General features: G+C 41.5%; 1 protein-coding gene across 1 annotated transcript in view; it reads right to left on the bottom strand.

Annotated features, from left to right (window-relative positions):
• MRPL13 (mitochondrial ribosomal protein L13) overlaps positions 1–19001 on the bottom strand; it is a 41629-nt gene that overhangs the window by 15269 nt on the left and 7359 nt on the right. Inside the window, exons 5-6 of the mRNA XM_060243261.1 lie at positions 5170–5256; positions 2505–2626 (exon numbers count right to left, since the gene is read on the bottom strand). Coding sequence (XP_060099244.1) covers positions 2505–2626; positions 5170–5256 — 209 coding nt within the window. The remainder of the gene's footprint in view (positions 1–2504; positions 2627–5169; positions 5257–19001) is intronic.

Below are 19001 nucleotides of genomic sequence, written 5' to 3'. Positions count from 1 at the left end.
GTTCACAGACAGCCATTTTGCTGTTAATGCTTAACAAGGCTGCTGCCCCCCCTCCCCCCTGCTCTGGGATTAAAGAATTTGGTAGAATAACTTTTGCTCTTGGGAGGTTGGGGAAAATGCACATTCTCTCTCTGAAGAAGCAAAGCAAGTGGGCCACTTCCACAGATGCATGATTTACCCTGCTGTGACTTACTGGGTTCTTGCCTTTCCTCAAGACAGCTGGAGCTGAAGGGGCCTGTAATTTTCCACCTGAAATGCTGCCTAATATTTACAATTGAAGACAGACACCTTTAATGCGCTAACTAAATTATAAGCTCTCCTGCCAAGTACAATTTTTGCATGTAATAACCATGCCACATCTCTCTGTTAAATCAGATAGCTTCCTGTAACCTCCTTATAATTGGGGTGATAATAGATGTTGATTTCGTAGACCTAAAATTAGTAAGGATTTTATTAAAACATCCATTGCCTTACTTTTCAGAATGATGAAACGGTTTGACAAGATTGGTATCAATCTGACTGGATAAATCATATCCAGTTTTGTCTCCAGATATTTTCCAAACTATTCTTCCTTCACCCAAGACTCTTGCTTGAAGGGTATTTTGAGCTGTAATCGCTTCATCTTGTTTCTATGAGGGGAAATTGCATGCTTCTCCCCCACTTTGCAGTAAAAGGCAGAACAGCTCTTTTGATTTTTCCCAACTTCCTTTTGAGGTTTAAGCAAGATTCTTAATGTATGTTAAAGCAAAACACATTTTCAAAGCAAGCCAAAGAGACTGCAACTAATAGCTATATGCTGACAACTCCTAGGGATGATGGTAAGATCTTAGTAGGGCACACGTCACAATTGAATCCTGGTCTTTCCTCGCCAGATTTACTTTTTGGATTGAAACCCTAGTCCTTGGGAGATCTGATGAGCAGTCCAATAAGCATCAGTAGTAGGATGGGTTTCCTGATTCCTTGCTTCTTAACTACCTTAAGTGTTCTGAAATACCAAATCAAGTAATGTAAATTACACCAAGATATTACAACAGTACTTACATTTATGCAAATCTGAGAGTATGTGTATGTATGCGTGTGTGTAGAAAGAGAGCGCTTTTGGAGTACAAAAAAGTGCTACTCCCACTCAATAAACAGCCCTATAAGGTACTACTTTATTATTATTTCTTTCTTAAAGATGGGATATGTGTATTGAAATAACAGTATTTTGTTCAAGGCCGTCCAAATGAGGTCACGGCTGTAGCAAAATCTGGGTTGTCTTGGCCACTATGTTACATCAGCTGATTGAAACACAAAGTGCTTTGGGGAAAGGAAACACCTGGACCATCAAAGGATTTTGATACCCCCTTATGATCACTCCACGATAAGCAGCCTGGAAAGTTCAGTTTGCAAAAAAAGAAACCACCTTCAACAATGAGGTCAAAACGGAGAGCTGATTCCAGCTCTGAGGACTTTCTCTCCCCCATTCTGGGGGTGGGGCAGGATAAAAAATCTAATAAAATAAATACATAAATCTCAGATTCATTACGTCCCTCTTTCAATCTGATCCAGGAGATACTAATGCACTGAGTATTCCTGCATTCTAAGTAATTACAATACACAATTATTTTCTGTATCATGAAAAGATACAGGTACATATATACAATATTGGTGAATGGCCAAGGAATGTTTCAAGTCTGGAAGTGGAGAACATGACACTTGCTCCACAGATGGTCTTCAGATACGAGCAAAACCATGTTGGAGGTGGACTGCCAAAACAGACTGCCGATCCTGACTTCATGTTTGCTTTTACAACCACTGTCTCTCAGTAAAAAACACCTGCCTGCAGCAACTAAAGCAGCAACGAGAGTGATGGAGTGGGAGAAAGCGGAAAATATCCTCATTTCACCAAAGCCTGTTCTCCGTAGGGGTGGTATCAGCTGCCCTTAAGAGGCACCTCTGATGTGAATACTTGATGTAATGGTTTCAAGATGCCAGCTTGATTAGGTAAGGGAAATTTAATCAGATCTGTGCCTCTTCCTCTTTGTGCTTTATATTCGAGTCTCCAATGGCATGCCTTACCAGTGAGGGTTTTCAGGATCGTAACCTAACCCTGGTAGCCTGGTGGGTTTTTTTCTATCAAAAATATCCCACACAAAATCATACTACTGTGTTTGCTTTAACAGAGATGCAATCATGACTGTTCAGAAAACTGCCCTCCAGAGGACGAAAAGATGATTTGATTTTGTTTGTGTACCCGTTATTTCTTGAACCAGCTTTAAGACCATACAGTTTTTAATTTACTCCAGATATACAGAATGATTTTTTTTTAAAAAAGAAAAACCATCAACTACTTAAAATAATCCTAAACCTGAAGGAATGTAGCTCTACATTCAAAAGCACTGCCTGCCTCAAAGGCATACTTAAAGCATGTCTTATCTACTTAAAGGAAAATGAATTCTTTAAAAGCTAATTATCACGTAAGCAGTCATAAACACCCTTTTCAAGGACTATTAGACACTTACGGAGTCCAGATCCTTGGGAAAGCATCTATTTCCTCTTGCGTGTATTCATCTAACCTCCTGGGCACTTTACGGGGCTGTGGAAGGTGTTCTACCAAATTTTTACGCATTTCTTCAGGAATAACCTGGGAAGAATGACAATACAAAACACCAAAGTTCATCTTGAACTCTTTATTATCATTTGCCACCACCTCCCATCACATTTAGGTTATGTATAATTCTTAGACCATTATTAGTCTTGTTTTGACTCAGACCATGTGCAGGTGTCTTGACAGGGAGAGAGGTTTGTCCAGGATGGAACATGAACACAACTTATTGCTGTGGCCGCACAATCTGCTTGTGCAGCTTACTTTCATGTGTAGTGGCATGAAGTGCAATTGAAAATGAAAGAAAGGTACAACTGAAAACTATGGAAAGTCACTGGTCAAGATCCAATTCTTCTGTGACGCCTGAATGCCGGTGCCTTGGCAAACTACTATCTGCTTCCCTTCACAAATGGGCATTTTAAACTAGAATTAGACAATGATTTAGAATCTTGTTTCATGGTGCAACAAAACTCCAATTTGCTGGCACAAGCACTGAGATGTCTTGGCAAACTGGAACCTGACTGAAAGCTCCCCAAACCAGAGAGTTTTCAGTCACTCTCCAGGCACGAGAGGAGGGCTGATGCAAGCAATCAAGCTGTGTCAGCACCCCCTGTTGACAGACCTGTTTCTTGCCATGTCTAAGTGCTGCCTTAGTTTGATTACTCTAAATCAAAAATGACGGACATGAGAGATCAACAGCAAGAACAACTATACGGTCTATTCAACCCTAAGGTTGCCAGACACATGGCAAATTGGCCTTTTGCAGCCAAGGGCAAGGTTGCATGACAGCTCCATTTTGCTAATGAAATTTTTGATTTGTAACATGTTATTTTATCTTAAGCCTTTAAAGTAAAAAGGCAAAAGCAGTCCCCTGTGCAAGCACCAGTCGTTTCCGACTCTGGGGTGACGTAGGATGATAATAAAGCCTGAGGAAAGGAAAGGTAAGGCAGCCATCTCCACTCTTGCCATCTGTTGCTTAAACTTGGGCCCCCACAGGAGCACACAATTGTGGGCCAAAATAGTAATGCGATTTCATCTATTCACTCAGTCTGCTATGGGAATTGATGTGGTGGCACTATGTATCTGTATTTCCACTTCAAGGTGCTGGTTTGAGCCTTCAGAGCCCTCAGCGCCTTGAGCCCTGCTTACCTGAGAGATCATCCATCTTCTCTCATTTCTTCTTTCTCATGCCTTTGGTCAGTGAATGATTCCCTGCTGGGAGTTCTGCCCTTCGACCAGCTAAGATCACAGAGGACATGAGGCAAAGCCTTCTCAATTGTGGTGCCCAGTTTTTGAAATGCTCTGCCAAGGGACCCTGAGACAGCTGCCTCCTGCTGGATACATCGTAATGCTGGTTCAATTCTATTTTGTGACTTGGTGTTTTATGCTGCTTGATCCACACTTTGATGCATTTTTTAATTTTAATTATTTTTATGAGGTCATCTCAAAGCACCCCTGAGTTCAAAAGCAATTCTGACAACATGAACCATTCTGCAGCCCCTGGGATCCTCATTAGCTGAATGCTAAAAGGTACACATTTCTTAATCCAGAGTACTAACAGGCAAATGGATGACAGAGATCCTAGCACAGTGTTCCCTAAACTGCAAATCGGACAGGAGAGCTCTTTAAACACATGAAGCTGCCTTATAAATCAGACCCTTGGTCCATAAAGGTCAATATTGTCTACTCAACTGGCAGCAGCTCTGAGGTCTTTCACATCACCTACAACTTGATATTTTTTCCTGGAGATGCTGAGGATTGAACCTGGGACCTTCTGCATGCAAAACAGAGATGCTCTCCCACTGGACCATCACCCCTCTCTTTTGGTTGGGCAAGAATTCCTTGTGTATGCAAAGAAATTCTAGGTCATACCTATGATCTGAGAGTGATGTGTGAGAATCTAAAGTGTGAGTCCTAAAATTTTAGAAACTCTCTTTTAAGCATGTATTCTGGACAAACAATCCAACAGAGGTAAGCATCATAGTTAGGAAAGACTATATCCCATTGTATCTGTCTGTACTATCAAGAAGTTCTATATTAATTTGAAAAAGGCCCACAAAATCCCATTGAAGAAAAACCTTAAACAATGCTAACATATGGTAACTTCTATCCTTTGAAGGACTTCCAGTCTACTTTTAAGACATATACATTAAGACAGAAAAATTCTCAAATCATAAGATGACGAATAGTTTGAATGCATACTGTACTGAATATTCTACCTAATCTGTATTCAGCAATTTTGCTGCTCTATTTAGGCAAGATTGAGACATGCACCAATATTAGCAAATTACAATTAAACCTAGAAACACAGTATGCTACCCAGGCAAATCTCAAGATTCACACTTACAATGCCTTTCAGATATAAAAGTTTAAGGATGTGTGAATGCTTTGTAAACAGATGTATTTCATTTTTGTCAGTAACATTTATTTGAAATTTGAACTGTACTGGAATAAAACATTCATTCTTCATTAGCAACAGGACTGTGCAGTAAATTATTTCTGTAGCATCTTTTAGTGTATGAAGTGCTTTATTTAGGACAGATCAACCACTGAACTAGATAATGATTCAGCTTTTGACTTACATCATCTGGAAAGAGATGCAGTCTTTGCATCATGGTTCTTCTGAGAAGGTTTTTGGGGAGCATTCCGTAGGTAGCCAGTTTTACAATCTGCAAAATAAATATTTGTTATATACACAATATTACCTTTCCTAAATGTTTCAGAAATGCAGAGCCAACTTGTACTTCTAAATATAAGAATTAACAATGAGATAAATTGGGGGATGATTGTGAAAGCGGTGGGAAGCTGATGGGGTTAGGGTTTACATTTACAGAGGAAACAGAATAACAACGGTTAGGAGGCAGCAGCAGTGGAAGGGCTCTGCCTTTATGCCCTGCTTGTTTGGTCTTCCAGTGCAACTGGTTGGGTGCTGTGTAAAACAATATGCTGGACCAGTTGGACTAGATGGACCAGAGGTCTGATCCAGCAGGCTCTACTTATGTTGAAAGTGACTTCAATCAAAATTTGGATGGGAAGTACAAGTTACTGTTTCTTGGTTTAAACATAAAAGCAAACTGTGGTTTGTGCTAAAGCAGAAGTCACAAATTCAAGGCCTGATTTAAATGAAGCTGGGTGGACAGAAGAACACATCCGTGCAATATTGCACATGCCCAGTGGTCTCATTTAAATTGAACTCTCTGTGCAAGATTAGCATGCTGGAGATAGGAAGCCAGGGCATTAGCCTGGCACATGTAGTGAGACTGCGCAGCTGAACTCTAAGTGCATGCCAGTTCCATGGGTATATTCTTCTTGCCCAACAGTGTCACTTTTATATTAACCCAGACTTTGAACACATTAGCAGAGAAAGGCAGGGTACTGCACAAACACAGCACCAAAACACAGTTAAGGGTTCTTTTATTTATTTAGAAAATTTAAATGCTGTATCTTCTCGAGAGCCACTGGAACTGAACAGCAAGGTATTTTATTTTATTTTTATTTTATTAGATTTATATCCTGCCCTCCTGGTAACGGGCTCAGGTAAGAAATGCAATAAAGTAGAATCATAATATACTGTTCCTAAAAGATTCTTCAGGCTAACAGCGTGTCATGTTTCTCTCATTCTGCAAACTATGTCACACAGAATTACTCCTGAGGGCATTTTATATAAGTAACAGGACTACAGGAGAATGGAATGGTTCAGGGAAGGCATTTTAATAACGGTAACAGGAGCGTGGATCATACAACTGTATATAGTATGTATTATCGTTTGCTGCACTCATTGTTTTATCCCACTGCACTGTTTTCTATTTATTCAATATTTGTTTGTCTAATATCTAAACAAAATATAAAGATTCTGCAATTCTAGTCTGTTATTACATTGCTTTTGAGATGTCTCCTGCTGACGCATTGACTTACACTGTGCAACCTACCTTGAGTCTCAGACTATAAACAATGTAAATAAATAAAATAAAACAACACTAGAAGAGATGGAACTCTTTGACTAAAAGCCTGGGAAAAGGAAATTTTTTGGCCTGCTGAGCAAAAAGTGACAACATAAGCACCACCAAGCCTCAAAGGAAGACATTCCAAAGGCGAGGAACCTCTATGGAAGAATTCTTGTCTCTGGTTGGCACCTGCCTCATCTCTGAAGAAATGGGTACTGAAGGCTTGGGAGAAGGATCTTAACATGAACTGACCCACAGCACTGAGCATACTGTTGTGTATCCACCCCACCCCTCCCCAGTGCGCAACCAATTCCACATCACTGGAGAGGCAGGAAACACTCAGTACACCAACATCAGAATGCAACGTTATTCTGTTTGGTATCACAGAGAAGGAGGAAACCTGACATGGGGCTGTCGGTTCTGGAGGCAAGCCTGCATTTTTTGTATTGCACAGTTCCGCCTTCACTATGGGCATATGCTCTGTGAAAATGAACTGATAGGTATTTGTTCCAGATGAACAGCCTCATTCATAAGGCTAATAGGAATGAATAAGATCTATGAACCCAACATTAACTTATGCATGAGAGCTACAGTTCAGGGCAGTTTTTCTTGGGCTAAAGATCTGAGTGTGCCAATATAGTCCTTTATGTAAAAACTAAAAAGCCATATGGGCTTTACCAAAAGGGGGAAGTCTTACATAAAATAAACTGCAGAAGCCAGTGTCCTCCATTCTTTAAAGCGCTGGCAAAAACAGTGAGCTCCATACAGAGCAGTCCTTTCAGAGAGTAATGTTTTTTTCCCACAATTAGCAAGCTCAGATAATTTTACACAGTCAATACATGAGGCTGATCACTGGCTCCCTAGCTTAGGTTGCAGTACAGTGAAGGCAGTCAAGGAAGAAAAATTGACAAGACTCAAGTAGCTGATACTATTGAGAAGTGTCACAAATTTTAGATGGCTCTTCTTCTGCAGACCTCACGGAAAACACGTTTTGTAAATTCTTTGATTTTTCTCCTTTTCACTGATCTGCCTTAGAGTAAGAATTCTTGGAAGTCCATTACAAGAACTGCTGTTACTTCACATCTGGAATTTACTTTTTGCTAATATAGTTTCAATGGCTTTTTGAGATATGTTTAAAACAGAAAACTACATTTTTCAGGTGCTTCTTTCAGTGTGTGAATTCCTGGATGTAAGCCAAAAAAGATGCCAAAATGTTTTTTTTCCAACAGACAACACATGATACTGTAATAAAATGTGGGAAAGACAAAAAACAGAAGCCTAAAACCAAAGAGACTTTCACTGACAAGTCCAAAATAGTAATTTACTTATCTTCAAATATAAGTGATTATATAAAGTATAATCTTTTTTGTTCCCATATATACATGCAGAGTTGTTTTATACAATCACAGACACACACTTGCTAAGGGTAAACCACTCTCTCTTTTATCTGTCTTCCCCCCACAAAGAGAATGACAATAATGCTCCTTGGAAAAAAGGAGGGATAAAAGGACTCTTCTGCAAATGCAGAATGCCTCATGTTAGTGGGAGGGTCTTACGCTAGAGAAATGTGAATGCCCAAACAGAGTGAAATAGCTGGATCTAATGAAAATAAATCTACACAATATTGCAGCAAGCAATTACGTAAAATATTTCAGAAGTAGTGGTACAATGATGCCTCTCATCTTTCATTGATACATTATATTAATGGCATGGCAAAGGAATCTGAGACAGACACAGCAGCTCTCCAGGGTCTCAAGCTGAGGTTTTTCACACCTATTTGCCTGGACCCTTTTTAGTTGGAGATGCCAGGGACTGAACCTGGGACCTTCTGTTTATCAAGCAGATGCTCTTATCACTGAGCCACTGTCCCTCCCCTTTATACACTTGGCATTCTAAACCACAGCCTACCAGCTATAAGTAGCTCTGCTGACTGTACCCATTCCATTGTCTGATAAAGTATGCATGCATATGAAAGCTTACATTCTGGATAGAATGTTGTTGGTCTTAAAGGTGCTATTGGACCCCTACTTTGTAGCACTAATCATAGTTTGCCATGATTTCCATATCAGCAAGCTATGGATAATGTTAAACAAAAAAATGAAGAGAGAGAGGAAGACCATGAGTCCCCAACCGATGGTAAGCAGAACCACCTTAACTGAGTCCCTCTCTCACCAGCTGACTCACCCATTAATAACATAAGAACATAAGAGAAGCCATGTTAGATCAGGCCAATGGCCCATCCAGTCCAACATTCTGTGTCACACAGCGGCCAAATATATATATATATATATATATACACACATACACACACACACTGTGGCTAATAGCCACTGATGGACCTCTGCTCCATATTTTTATCTAACCCCTTCTTGAAGGTGGCTATGCTTGTGGACGCCACCACCTCCTGTGGCAGTGAATTCCACATGTTAATCACCCTTTGGGTGAAGAAGTACTTCCTTTTATCCGTTTTAACCTGTCTGCTCAGCAATTTCATCGAATGCCCACGAGTTCTTGTATTGTGAGAAAGGGAGAAAAGTACTTCTTTCTCTACTTTCTCCATCCCATGCATTATCTTGTAAACTTCTATCATGTCACCCCTCAGTCGACGTTTCTCCAAGCTAAAGAGCCCTAAGCGTTTCAACCTTTCTTCATAGGGAAGGTGTTCCAGCCCTTTAATCATTTTAGTTGCCCTTTTCTGAACTTTCTCCAATGCTATAATATCCTTTTTGAGGTGCGGCGACCAGAACTGCACACAGTACTCCAAATGAGACCGCACCATCGATTTATACAGAGGCATTATGATACTGGCTGATTTGTTTTCAATTCCCTTCCTAATAATTCCCAGCATGGCGCTGGCCTTTTTTATTGCAAACGCACACTGTCTTGACATTTTCAGTGAATTATCTACCATGACCCCAAGATCTCTCTCTTGGTCTGTCTCTGCCAGTTCACACCCCATCAACTTGTATTTGTAGCTGGGATTCTTGGCCCCAATGTGCATTACTTTGCACTTGGCCACATTGAACCGCATCTGCCACGTTGACGCCCACTCACCCAGCCTCAACAGATCCCTTTGGAGTTCCTCACAATCCTCTCTGGTTCTCACCACCCTGAACAATTTAGTGTCATCCGCAAATTTGGCCACTTCACTGCTCACTCCCAACTCTAAATCATTTATGAACAAGTTAAAGAGGATGGGACCCAGTACCGAGCCCTGCGGCACCCCACTGCTTACCGTCCTCCACTGCGAAGACTGCCCATTTATACTCACTCTCTGCTTCCTATTACTCAGCCAGTTTTTGATCCACAAGAGGACCTGTCCTTTTACTCCATGACTCTCAAGCTTTCTAAGGAGCCTTTGATGAGGAACTTTATCAAAAGCTTTCTGGAAGTCAAGGTAAACAACATCTATCGGGTCTCCTTTGTCCACATGTTTGTTCACCCCCTCAAAGAAATGTAACAGGTTAGTGAGGCAAGATCTTCCCTTGCAGAACCCATGCTGAGTCTTCCTCAATAACCCGTGTTCATCAATGTGCCTACTCATTCTGTCCTTGATAATGGTTTCTACCAACTTTCCCGGTATTGAAGTCAGACTGACTGGCCTGTAATTTCCCGGATCTCCTCTGGAACCCTTTTTAAAGATGGGGGTGACATTTGCTACCTTCCAGTCCTCAGGAACGGAGGCAGATTTCAATGAAAGATTACAGATTTTTGTTAGAAGATCCACAAGTTCAACTTTGAGTTCTTTCAGAACTCTCGGATGTATGCCATCCGGACCCGGTGACTTATTAGTTTTTAATTTGTCTATTAGTTGTAGGACCTCCTCTTTTGTCACCTCAATCTGACTCAGGTCTTTCAACACCCCTTCCAATATTAGTGGTTCTGGGGCGGGCAAACACTTCTCATCTTCCACGGTGAAGACGGAGGCAAAAAATGCATTCAGCTTCTCAGCCATTTCCCCATCCTCCTTCAGTAATCCTTTTACCCCATGGTCATCCAAGGGCCCCACTGCTTCCCTGGCTGGTTTCCTACTTCTAATATATTTGAAGAAATTTTTATTGTTGGTCTTTATGTTTTTTGCAATATGCTCCTCATAGTCCCTTTTTGCCTGCCTGATCACAGTCTTGCATTTGATTTGCCACTGCCTGTGTTCCCTTTTATTAATCTCACTTGGACTGGTTTTCCACCGCTTAAAGGAGTCCTTCTTACCTTTTACAGCTTCCATTACTTTGTTTGTTAACCATGCTGGCCTCTTCTTATACCTGTTTGTGCCTTTCCTAACTTGTGGTATGTATTTTATCTGAGCTTCTAGGATTATAGTTTTAAGTAGTCTCCAAGCTTCCCCAAGGGTTTTGACCGTATTTACCTTTCCTTTCAGTTTCCTCCTCACATGCCTCCTCATCTCAGAGAATTTACCCCTTTTAAAGTTAAATGTGGTTGTGGCGGTCTTTTTGGGCAACTCCCTATTTATACAAATGGTGAAATCAATAACATTATGGTCACTGTTCCCAAGCGGCGCAATCACTTTTACGTCTCTCACCAAGTCTTGGGCATTACTTAGGACCAGATCCAGGATTGCCCCACCCCTGGTAGGTTCTGAGACCATCTGCTCCATAGCACAGTCATTGAGAGCATCAAGAAACTCAATCTCTTTCTCTCGACCAGAACACATATTGACCCAATCAATCTGTGGGTAGTTAAAATCACCTATTACGACACAGTTTTTACGTTTAGCCGCTATCTTTAATCCCTCCATCATATTATAATCATCCTCTCTCTTTTGATTTGGTGGGCGATAACAAACTCCCATAGTTAAATTTCCTTTTGGGCCCTCTATTTCAACCCAAAGCATTTCTAAAAGGGAATCTAATTCTCTGACCTCAGTCTTACTGGACCGTATATCCTCTCTGACGTACAGAGCCACCCCACCTCCAACCCTTCCCTCCCTATCCTTCCGATATAACTTATATCCAGGAATCACCGTGTCCCACTGATTCTCCTCATTCCACCAAGTTTCTGAAATTCCCACAATGTCTATGTTTTCTCCCAACACTAAACATTCCAATTCACCAATTTTACTTCGGACACTTCTAGCATTTGCATACAAACATTTATAATTTCCCAAGCAAGCTAGGCCCGCCACCTCTCTCCTGCCGCCTCGAGACTCTAGCAGACAGTCCATACTGTTTGTCACCATCACAGTGGACAAATCTGATCCGTTACTCGGTAGAAAAATAGAAGCCAACCCTTCATCTCTTTGAGACGAGTCCTCCCGAACCAGAGACATTCCATCTCCTGTTGGCTTTCCCCCAAGATTTAGTTTAAAAACTGCTCTGCCACCTTTTTGATTTTAAGCGCCAGCAGCCTGGTTCCATCCGGAGACAAGTGGAGACCGTCTCTTTTGTACAGCTCCGGCTTGTTCCAGAAAGCATCCCAGTGCCTAACAAACTTAAACCCTTCCTCCTTACACCATCGTCTCATCCACACATTGAGACTTCTAATTTGCGCCTGTCTCTCCTGCCCTGCACGTGGAACAGGTAGCACTTCCGAGAAGGCCACCTTGGAGGTCCTGGCCTTAAGTCTCCCACCTAGCAGCCTAAATTTCTCCTCCAGGACCTCACGACTGCATTTCCCCACATCGTTGGTGCCAACATGCACCATGACCACAGGCTCCTCCCCAGCACTGTCTATCAGCCTATCTACTACACGCGTAATGTCCACTACCTTCGCACCAGGCAGGCAAGTCACCATACGGTCAATACGCGGTTTCGCCACCCAGCTGTCTACTTGCCTAAGGATCGAATCACCAACTACCAAGACCCCCCCTCTCCCCCTGCCCAGGGATGGTTCCTTGGCGCGAAAGGATACCCGCTCACCAACCGAAGAAGAGGTCCCTTCTGAGGGCGCATTCCCCTTATCCTCAGCAAGGTGCCCTGTTCCCTCTAGACCCTCACGCTCTCTGGCAGCAACGGGGCTGCCACATTCAGAGTGGGGCTCATCTAATACGCCCCCAAGAGTCTTCCCCAATTGCCTAACTGACCGTCTCTGCTTCTCCAGGGCAGTCACCTCGGCCTCAAGGGTACGAACCCGTTCCCTGAGGACCAGGAGCTCCTTGCATCGAGCACACACCCAAGACTTCTGTCCTGTGGGCAGATAGTCATACATGTGACACTCAGTGCAAAACACTGGAAAGCCCCCACCCCCCTGCTGGCATTCTACCTTCATGATATATATATTAACTATACAGTTAATGATATATATATTAACTATACAGTCCTCTTTAAATGCTGTTGTTTACGTGGCTCCCCTTCTGGAAGGTCAACTTACCTTATTGGGAGAACAAGGAAATCAGGGATCTGGGTTCCTGGTCCTTAGGAAGCCCCCAGGCAAAGAGCCACAGGCCAAGAGCCCTTTAGCTCTTTAGCTTTGGCAAGGCGCAGCTTAAAATGCAAAGAGGGTGGAGCAGACCACTCCTAAGCAATCATCAACAATTACTCTCAATCAATCAATCAATCAATCAATCACTTTCACCTTTAGCCCACTCACCCAAACGTACAGCAGTTCCCCAGCTATCACAACTCAGCCTTTTCAGCAGTCACCCAAGCCTCAGAATGAAGTCTTTCAAAATGCAGAAATTCTTAGCAACTTCTCCAGCTGTCTCAGCTTATCAGAGATAAACCCACTTGTTCAAAATTGTGAGCTAGTACTTCACAATCCATAGAGCCCTGTGGCGCAGAGTGTTAAAGCTGCAGTACTGCAGTCCTAAGCAGCAGTACTGTAGTACTGTGGTCTGAACTCTCTGCTCACGACCTGAGTTTGATCCCAGCGGAAGCTGGGTTCAGGTAGCCAGCTTGAGGTTGACTCAGCCTTCTATCCTTCTGAGGTCGGTAAAATGAGTACCCAGCTTGCTGGGGAGAAAGTGTAGATGACTGGGGAAGAGGCAATGGCAAACCACCCCGTAAAAAGTCTGCCGTGAAAACGTTGTGAAAGCAATGTCACCCCAGAGTTGGAAACGACTGGTGCTTGCACAGGGGACTACCTTTTTTTTTTTATTATTTCACAATCCATAGCTGAGTACAGAATTCCTAGTATAATGCTATGGGATTTTATTTTATATTATAACAGAGTGATGCATCTCAGCTGTTCACTTCCATTTCCTTATATTTTGGCTTGGGGATAGGATAGGAATGAGCAAAAGATACACAACAGAGACAAGAAAGTCCAACTCCTTGGAGTTGCAGCTATTCTGGTGGTCAAATGGGAAATCCATGGAGAACTTTTTGACTCCATGGTTTACAAATTGCCTATTCCCTTCCTAAAAAGCTATAAAAACCTGCAAGAGCCAAAAATGCACTCCATTAAACATTAAACAGTTTCTGAGAAAAGTAGACAAGCTCTGTAGGAAGGAACTAATAAAACTGCCAGACAGACATCTCTAAAAAAAAAATTTAAAGCTATAACAGCAATTTAAAGCTATAACAGCAAAGATCTAAAATAGTGATCTATAAACACACCCACATGCTATATGCTATAGCTGGAAAGTCAGAAAACTGGGAGCTCTAATTTGTTAAACATTCCATGAGAAATCTGGATGACGCATCACCATTTGAGAAGATGCTGTTAGAACAAGATGAATTCTAGATAAAAGATCTGGTTCAAAAATTACATTGAAGCCCTGTCTGGATTCCAGGAGACAGATACAGCTAGAAAAATTATAACAATGTCATTTTCACAAAAATTATTTTGTGGTTGCATATTAAAAGTCAAAGAAACCCCAGTTACTAAGTTCTATGCAGCATCACTATCAGCACCAACAGGATGGTGTACATAAATACTATTGTTTAATGAACACTGTCAAGGTTCTACTCCCCCAACCCTGGGAAGAGCGGAACCTTGGTTGTAAGGGCAAGACAAAAATAAATTACCAAACTCTCAGAGAGAGACTAAGCCAACTCTCTAGACTTAAGAGTAGCTGCCACCAGTCCCTTCTAGTCTGTTCCTAAAAAGCTGCAGAATGAAGAGACAGGCCTCAGAGCCTCTCAGGGAATTATTCCAGAAAGTCAACCCTGCAAGGTTGGCTTGCAGTCTGAGTTTCCAAATGAAAGTATTAACTGTAGGTGAGCAGTCCAAGGCTTCTGGATTTAGCTTTTGTGGCTGTAGGAGACAAAGAACCATGCCAGGGGGGTGTGTGTGTGTGTATTTGTTTACTTAAGGTACAAAAATATTTCTAAAATGACAAGACAGTGAAGGGAAATGAAAGAGTCTAAGCATGTCCAGCGTAACTAAACATAAGCAGTAGTTACCAATACAATCCAAGCAGGTGTTAGGCTTAGCATCAAAACTCTGCTTCTCAAGAGACAGGTCAGGGCATCAGTCCACAAGAACAGCATTCAAGATGGAATCCATCAGACAAATTGGGCTCACGCCACCACTGGCATGATGTCTTGCTAAGTGATTACCCAGCTAGCACTAGACAAAGGGCTGGCTAACAAAGAAAGGATTCTGACTGACTCTGAGCCCGAAGAGCCAATCACAATCTAACAGGTGATGTAACCTCTTTCCCTTGTTGCTGAGATACATCACCACATACTGTAGATTAGTGATCTCGCATCCCAAATCCAAGGAGGGTGGTTTCTTCAGCTTTAGGAAATTTGTCGGTTAAAAAGCCCATGAACAGGTGGTATTGGCTTCACCCAGCTGAAAGCAGTTTGCTTGAAGGTTACACACCAGCTATCTCTGTGACAAAGTACGTTTGGAGCCAAGAGGCCTACACAGGCAACTTTTGACCAAAGTTTCGCTGAGAACCAAAGTTCTTTACAACACAACTGCAACAAATATAGAGACAGGTTCACCACGAGCCTGGCTGCCAAATCACAAATCCAGTAAGGTTCAAAGTCTTCTGTTACCATATCCCAATGCACTGAAAGGGTGTGTGTGTGGGTTTTTTTTTTTATAAAAGTAAACGAAGGGCTTGGTGTTAGATTGCTGACATTAATCTACAACTCTATTTTAACAATAAAAAAAGTATTACAGTTAGCTCTCTGAAATGCTTTTAAAGAGACAACAGTACAATCATCACTGAAATCAAACTATGCAATAATACTATTCATGATGCCATGACAGGATCATGGAAATATACTGGCAGTTGCCCTTATATGTCATAAGTACCCACACCATCATTTTAGAATGGGCAGAATCTGACCTTTATTTCTTGAATCTTGAATCGGCTGATAAAGAGAACAATTTGTGGAAACAGTTGATGAAACAGATGATGAGACAGGACTCCTTCTCCAGTGAGTCCTGAAAATTCACTGAGCAATGGATCCTCATGAACAAAATGCATCACAGAACAGGAGGATGCAGTGTGTGTGTGTGTGGGGGGGAACTGAGTGAAAATGCTGCCTTTTCCTCCACTGCTAAAGGCAGGGGAGAATATAGAAAGCTCACAGAAGATCATAGAGTGTATTTTTACTCAAGAGCTATTCCCCATTTTTGCAGCTGTGTTTACTGTTTTATTGGATGAATTGTGCATTTTTAAAAAAACACCTGGTTACACTTTTACACTTCTGGTTACATATCATTGCTAAGAACAGTTTTCCAAACAGTAGAAAACAGCAAGAATCCAGTAGCACAAAGACTAACAAAATTCTTGCACCTCCCCAATATGTTTCACAGATTTTGTCAAGTTTTTAGCAGTTAGCAGACTTTTGCTCTTTTCCACTGCTACAGCCTAACCTCACTAAGCATCCAGTTTTCTGAACAGTGGATTACAAATTCTTAAACACACTAAACAAAAGCACCCTGTACCTAAAGGGCAAACTCCATAATAAATTCAGAATACACATCTGATAGCCCCAATATCATTCATGCTTTGGAAGAGATGTGGGATGACTTGGCAAGGGAAGCAAGGGAGAAAGTGCACAAGCTTCAAGCCTGCCCATAATCTTACTGTGTGTAGAAGAGATGGCAATGCAATGGAGAAAGAAACAGCTCCTTAATAGCAGCACGTGGGAACATATACTTCTCTATTAAAAATATACCCATAAAATTAAAAAAGTTCAATCAACCCAATGATTTCTTGTCTGTTCAAATGCATTTGCCATATTTAGATAACTACTACTTTGATTCATTTTGTCATTACCAGACAAGCACTCCCTATTGATTTTCAAAGCTGTGCAAGCTCTACGTTAATCAAAAGGACAAATCCCCACTGATTAACTGTGTACATTAGCTCTGGTATGTACTGCTGAAGAGCTGAGGATGGGAGGGGCTGAGAGACAGCTGGAAGAATAAGGAAAGGGATGTGAGTTTAGGCAGAGAGCTTGCCCTAGGCGAGAAGGCAGGAGGAAAGAATATTTGTATTTTCATCCAGGACTCTCTTCATTGTATGGACTATAATGAAGGATCTGTGTAAAAATTCTACTTATATATATACAGCTGGAAGGGAAAGGGTGGGTGGAATTGAACGAAGATTAGCCTAGCTTTCCACTTGTAAAAACTATACTCTAAGCTAAATTTATCTGCATGCTAAATTTGATAGACTTTAGTTCCAAGTGCCCCATTTCTGGATTTCCTCCACAAAAGTATACTATTTCTAAAGCACAGTTGCTGATTAGAGTTGCACAGATGTGCTTTTCAAATAGAGACTGCGATGATCACATCACAGAACAAAAAACCCTTCATCCTAAACTGCCTTTCTGCACAATTCCTCTCCCAACACAGCAGCAAATGACATTTACAGAAGAGTGACAAGTGAACTTGTGCCATTGTGCTCGCCAAGTGAATGAGGTATCAATGAATCATCCACCCCCAGATTTGTGCGCATAGAAGACTTCAGGACTTAAAACAAAATTTTCAGTGCAAAACTTTGCAGATAACATGCCCAATTACAACAGCTGTCATTTTTATTTCTCTTCCTCCAAACTTGGATTTGAAAATGTAGGTTCCTTTTTTTCATTCAAAGTCAAATGCCATTTTTAAAAGGTCTGCCACAGTAACAGAGCACTTTTTGTCCCCTCCCTTCTGATCCTTTCTCTTTAGCCTCCATGGCTTTTCCCCTTGCCCAGCTGATCTTGTCCTTGCTTTCAACTGCTTTGGTCTCTGCCTTCTTGCTACAACCTGCTTTGCTTAATAAATGTTTTGGGGGCTTGCCAGGCACATGAGACTGATCTGCAATGATATGCTTAAAGTCAGTTTTTTTAGGGCAAGAGGATTCCCCAAGTGCTTCATAACTGACTGTTTCGAGTTGTAGGCTACTGGATGTTACAACGCCTTGTAAACCATTATGCTAGCAGCAGGGTGGGGAAGGAACTGATCTGCTAGTTACTAATGTAATGAGAGCCAGTGTGGTATAATGGTTGAAGTATCAGGATAGAATCTAAGAAAGCCAGGTTCAAATCTCCACTCTTCCACAGCAGCATGCTGGGTGACCTTGGCACACTCTAAGCCTAGCCCCCATCACAGAGTTGTAAGGATAAAATGAAGGAGAGCAGAATGATGTAAACCGTTTTGGATCCCCACTGTGAAGAAAGGCAGAATATAAATGAAGCAAATACAGACAAACAAACGAATACATTCAGCTTGCACACAGAGACACCAGACAGCCAACTGAAAAACAGGAGGATATCTCACCCAAGTGCAAAGAAACCTGGGAGCTTTGACTCTTAAAAGCTCATACCTCAAAAAATCTCTAAGGTGCTACAGAACTAAATCTTGTTTCTCACCCACAGCCCATCTCCCCAGTCCCCCCCCCCTCACACTTCCAGCAAGATCCCTGTTCCTCAGGATCTTGTTACCTCAGTAATTCATAATATATTTTTGTTAAGTATGGCCTTATATATTTCCTCTAAATACCATAAAGGTACAGAATACCAATATGAAAAGTGCAAATATATGCACAACACAATTCTATCTATTGCAGATTTCACTGTCCAAAACATTTTAACAATTTATACTTTACATTGTTCATTGTGAAATTCTTCTCAAGTTTGGTCACCAGAACATCACTCACAGTGACTATTAGAAAGGAAATAATTTAGCGTGTAATTCTCAGGCATGCTAAGGTTATGCTGCCCTCCAGTGTTTGGCATGTGGCTGGTGCAAAAACACATATGGCTGGTGCAAAAAACCCAAAAGATTATCAAAATAAGTATTTATTATGTGGTGTACACAACAGTAAGATTAAAAGCACAGGATCTGAATGTCAGGATGCGTAAAGAGTCAGAGCAAGTTTTACATAAACTGTAATATTTTCTAAACACAGCTGATGAGTATACCAAATGCCATCAACTGTGTTTGGAACATATTACAGCTTATGTAAAGCTTGTTCTGACTCTTTACACAGCCTGTCATTCAGGCCCTATTTTTAAAATTTTACTATTGGGTACGCCACAAAATAAATATTTATTATTTTGATACAATGTAATCTGTTGTAGCTTGACCCTTGTAGCGTTTTCAGTATATTTTGGGTT

Source organism: Heteronotia binoei, chromosome 7 (genome assembly GCF_032191835.1).
Source record: "Heteronotia binoei isolate CCM8104 ecotype False Entrance Well chromosome 7, APGP_CSIRO_Hbin_v1, whole genome shotgun sequence".
Lineage (NCBI taxonomy): Eukaryota > Metazoa > Chordata > Lepidosauria > Squamata > Gekkonidae > Heteronotia > Heteronotia binoei.
Note: the sequence above shows the minus strand (reverse complement) of the source record. Positions and strands in the feature narration are given on the sequence as shown.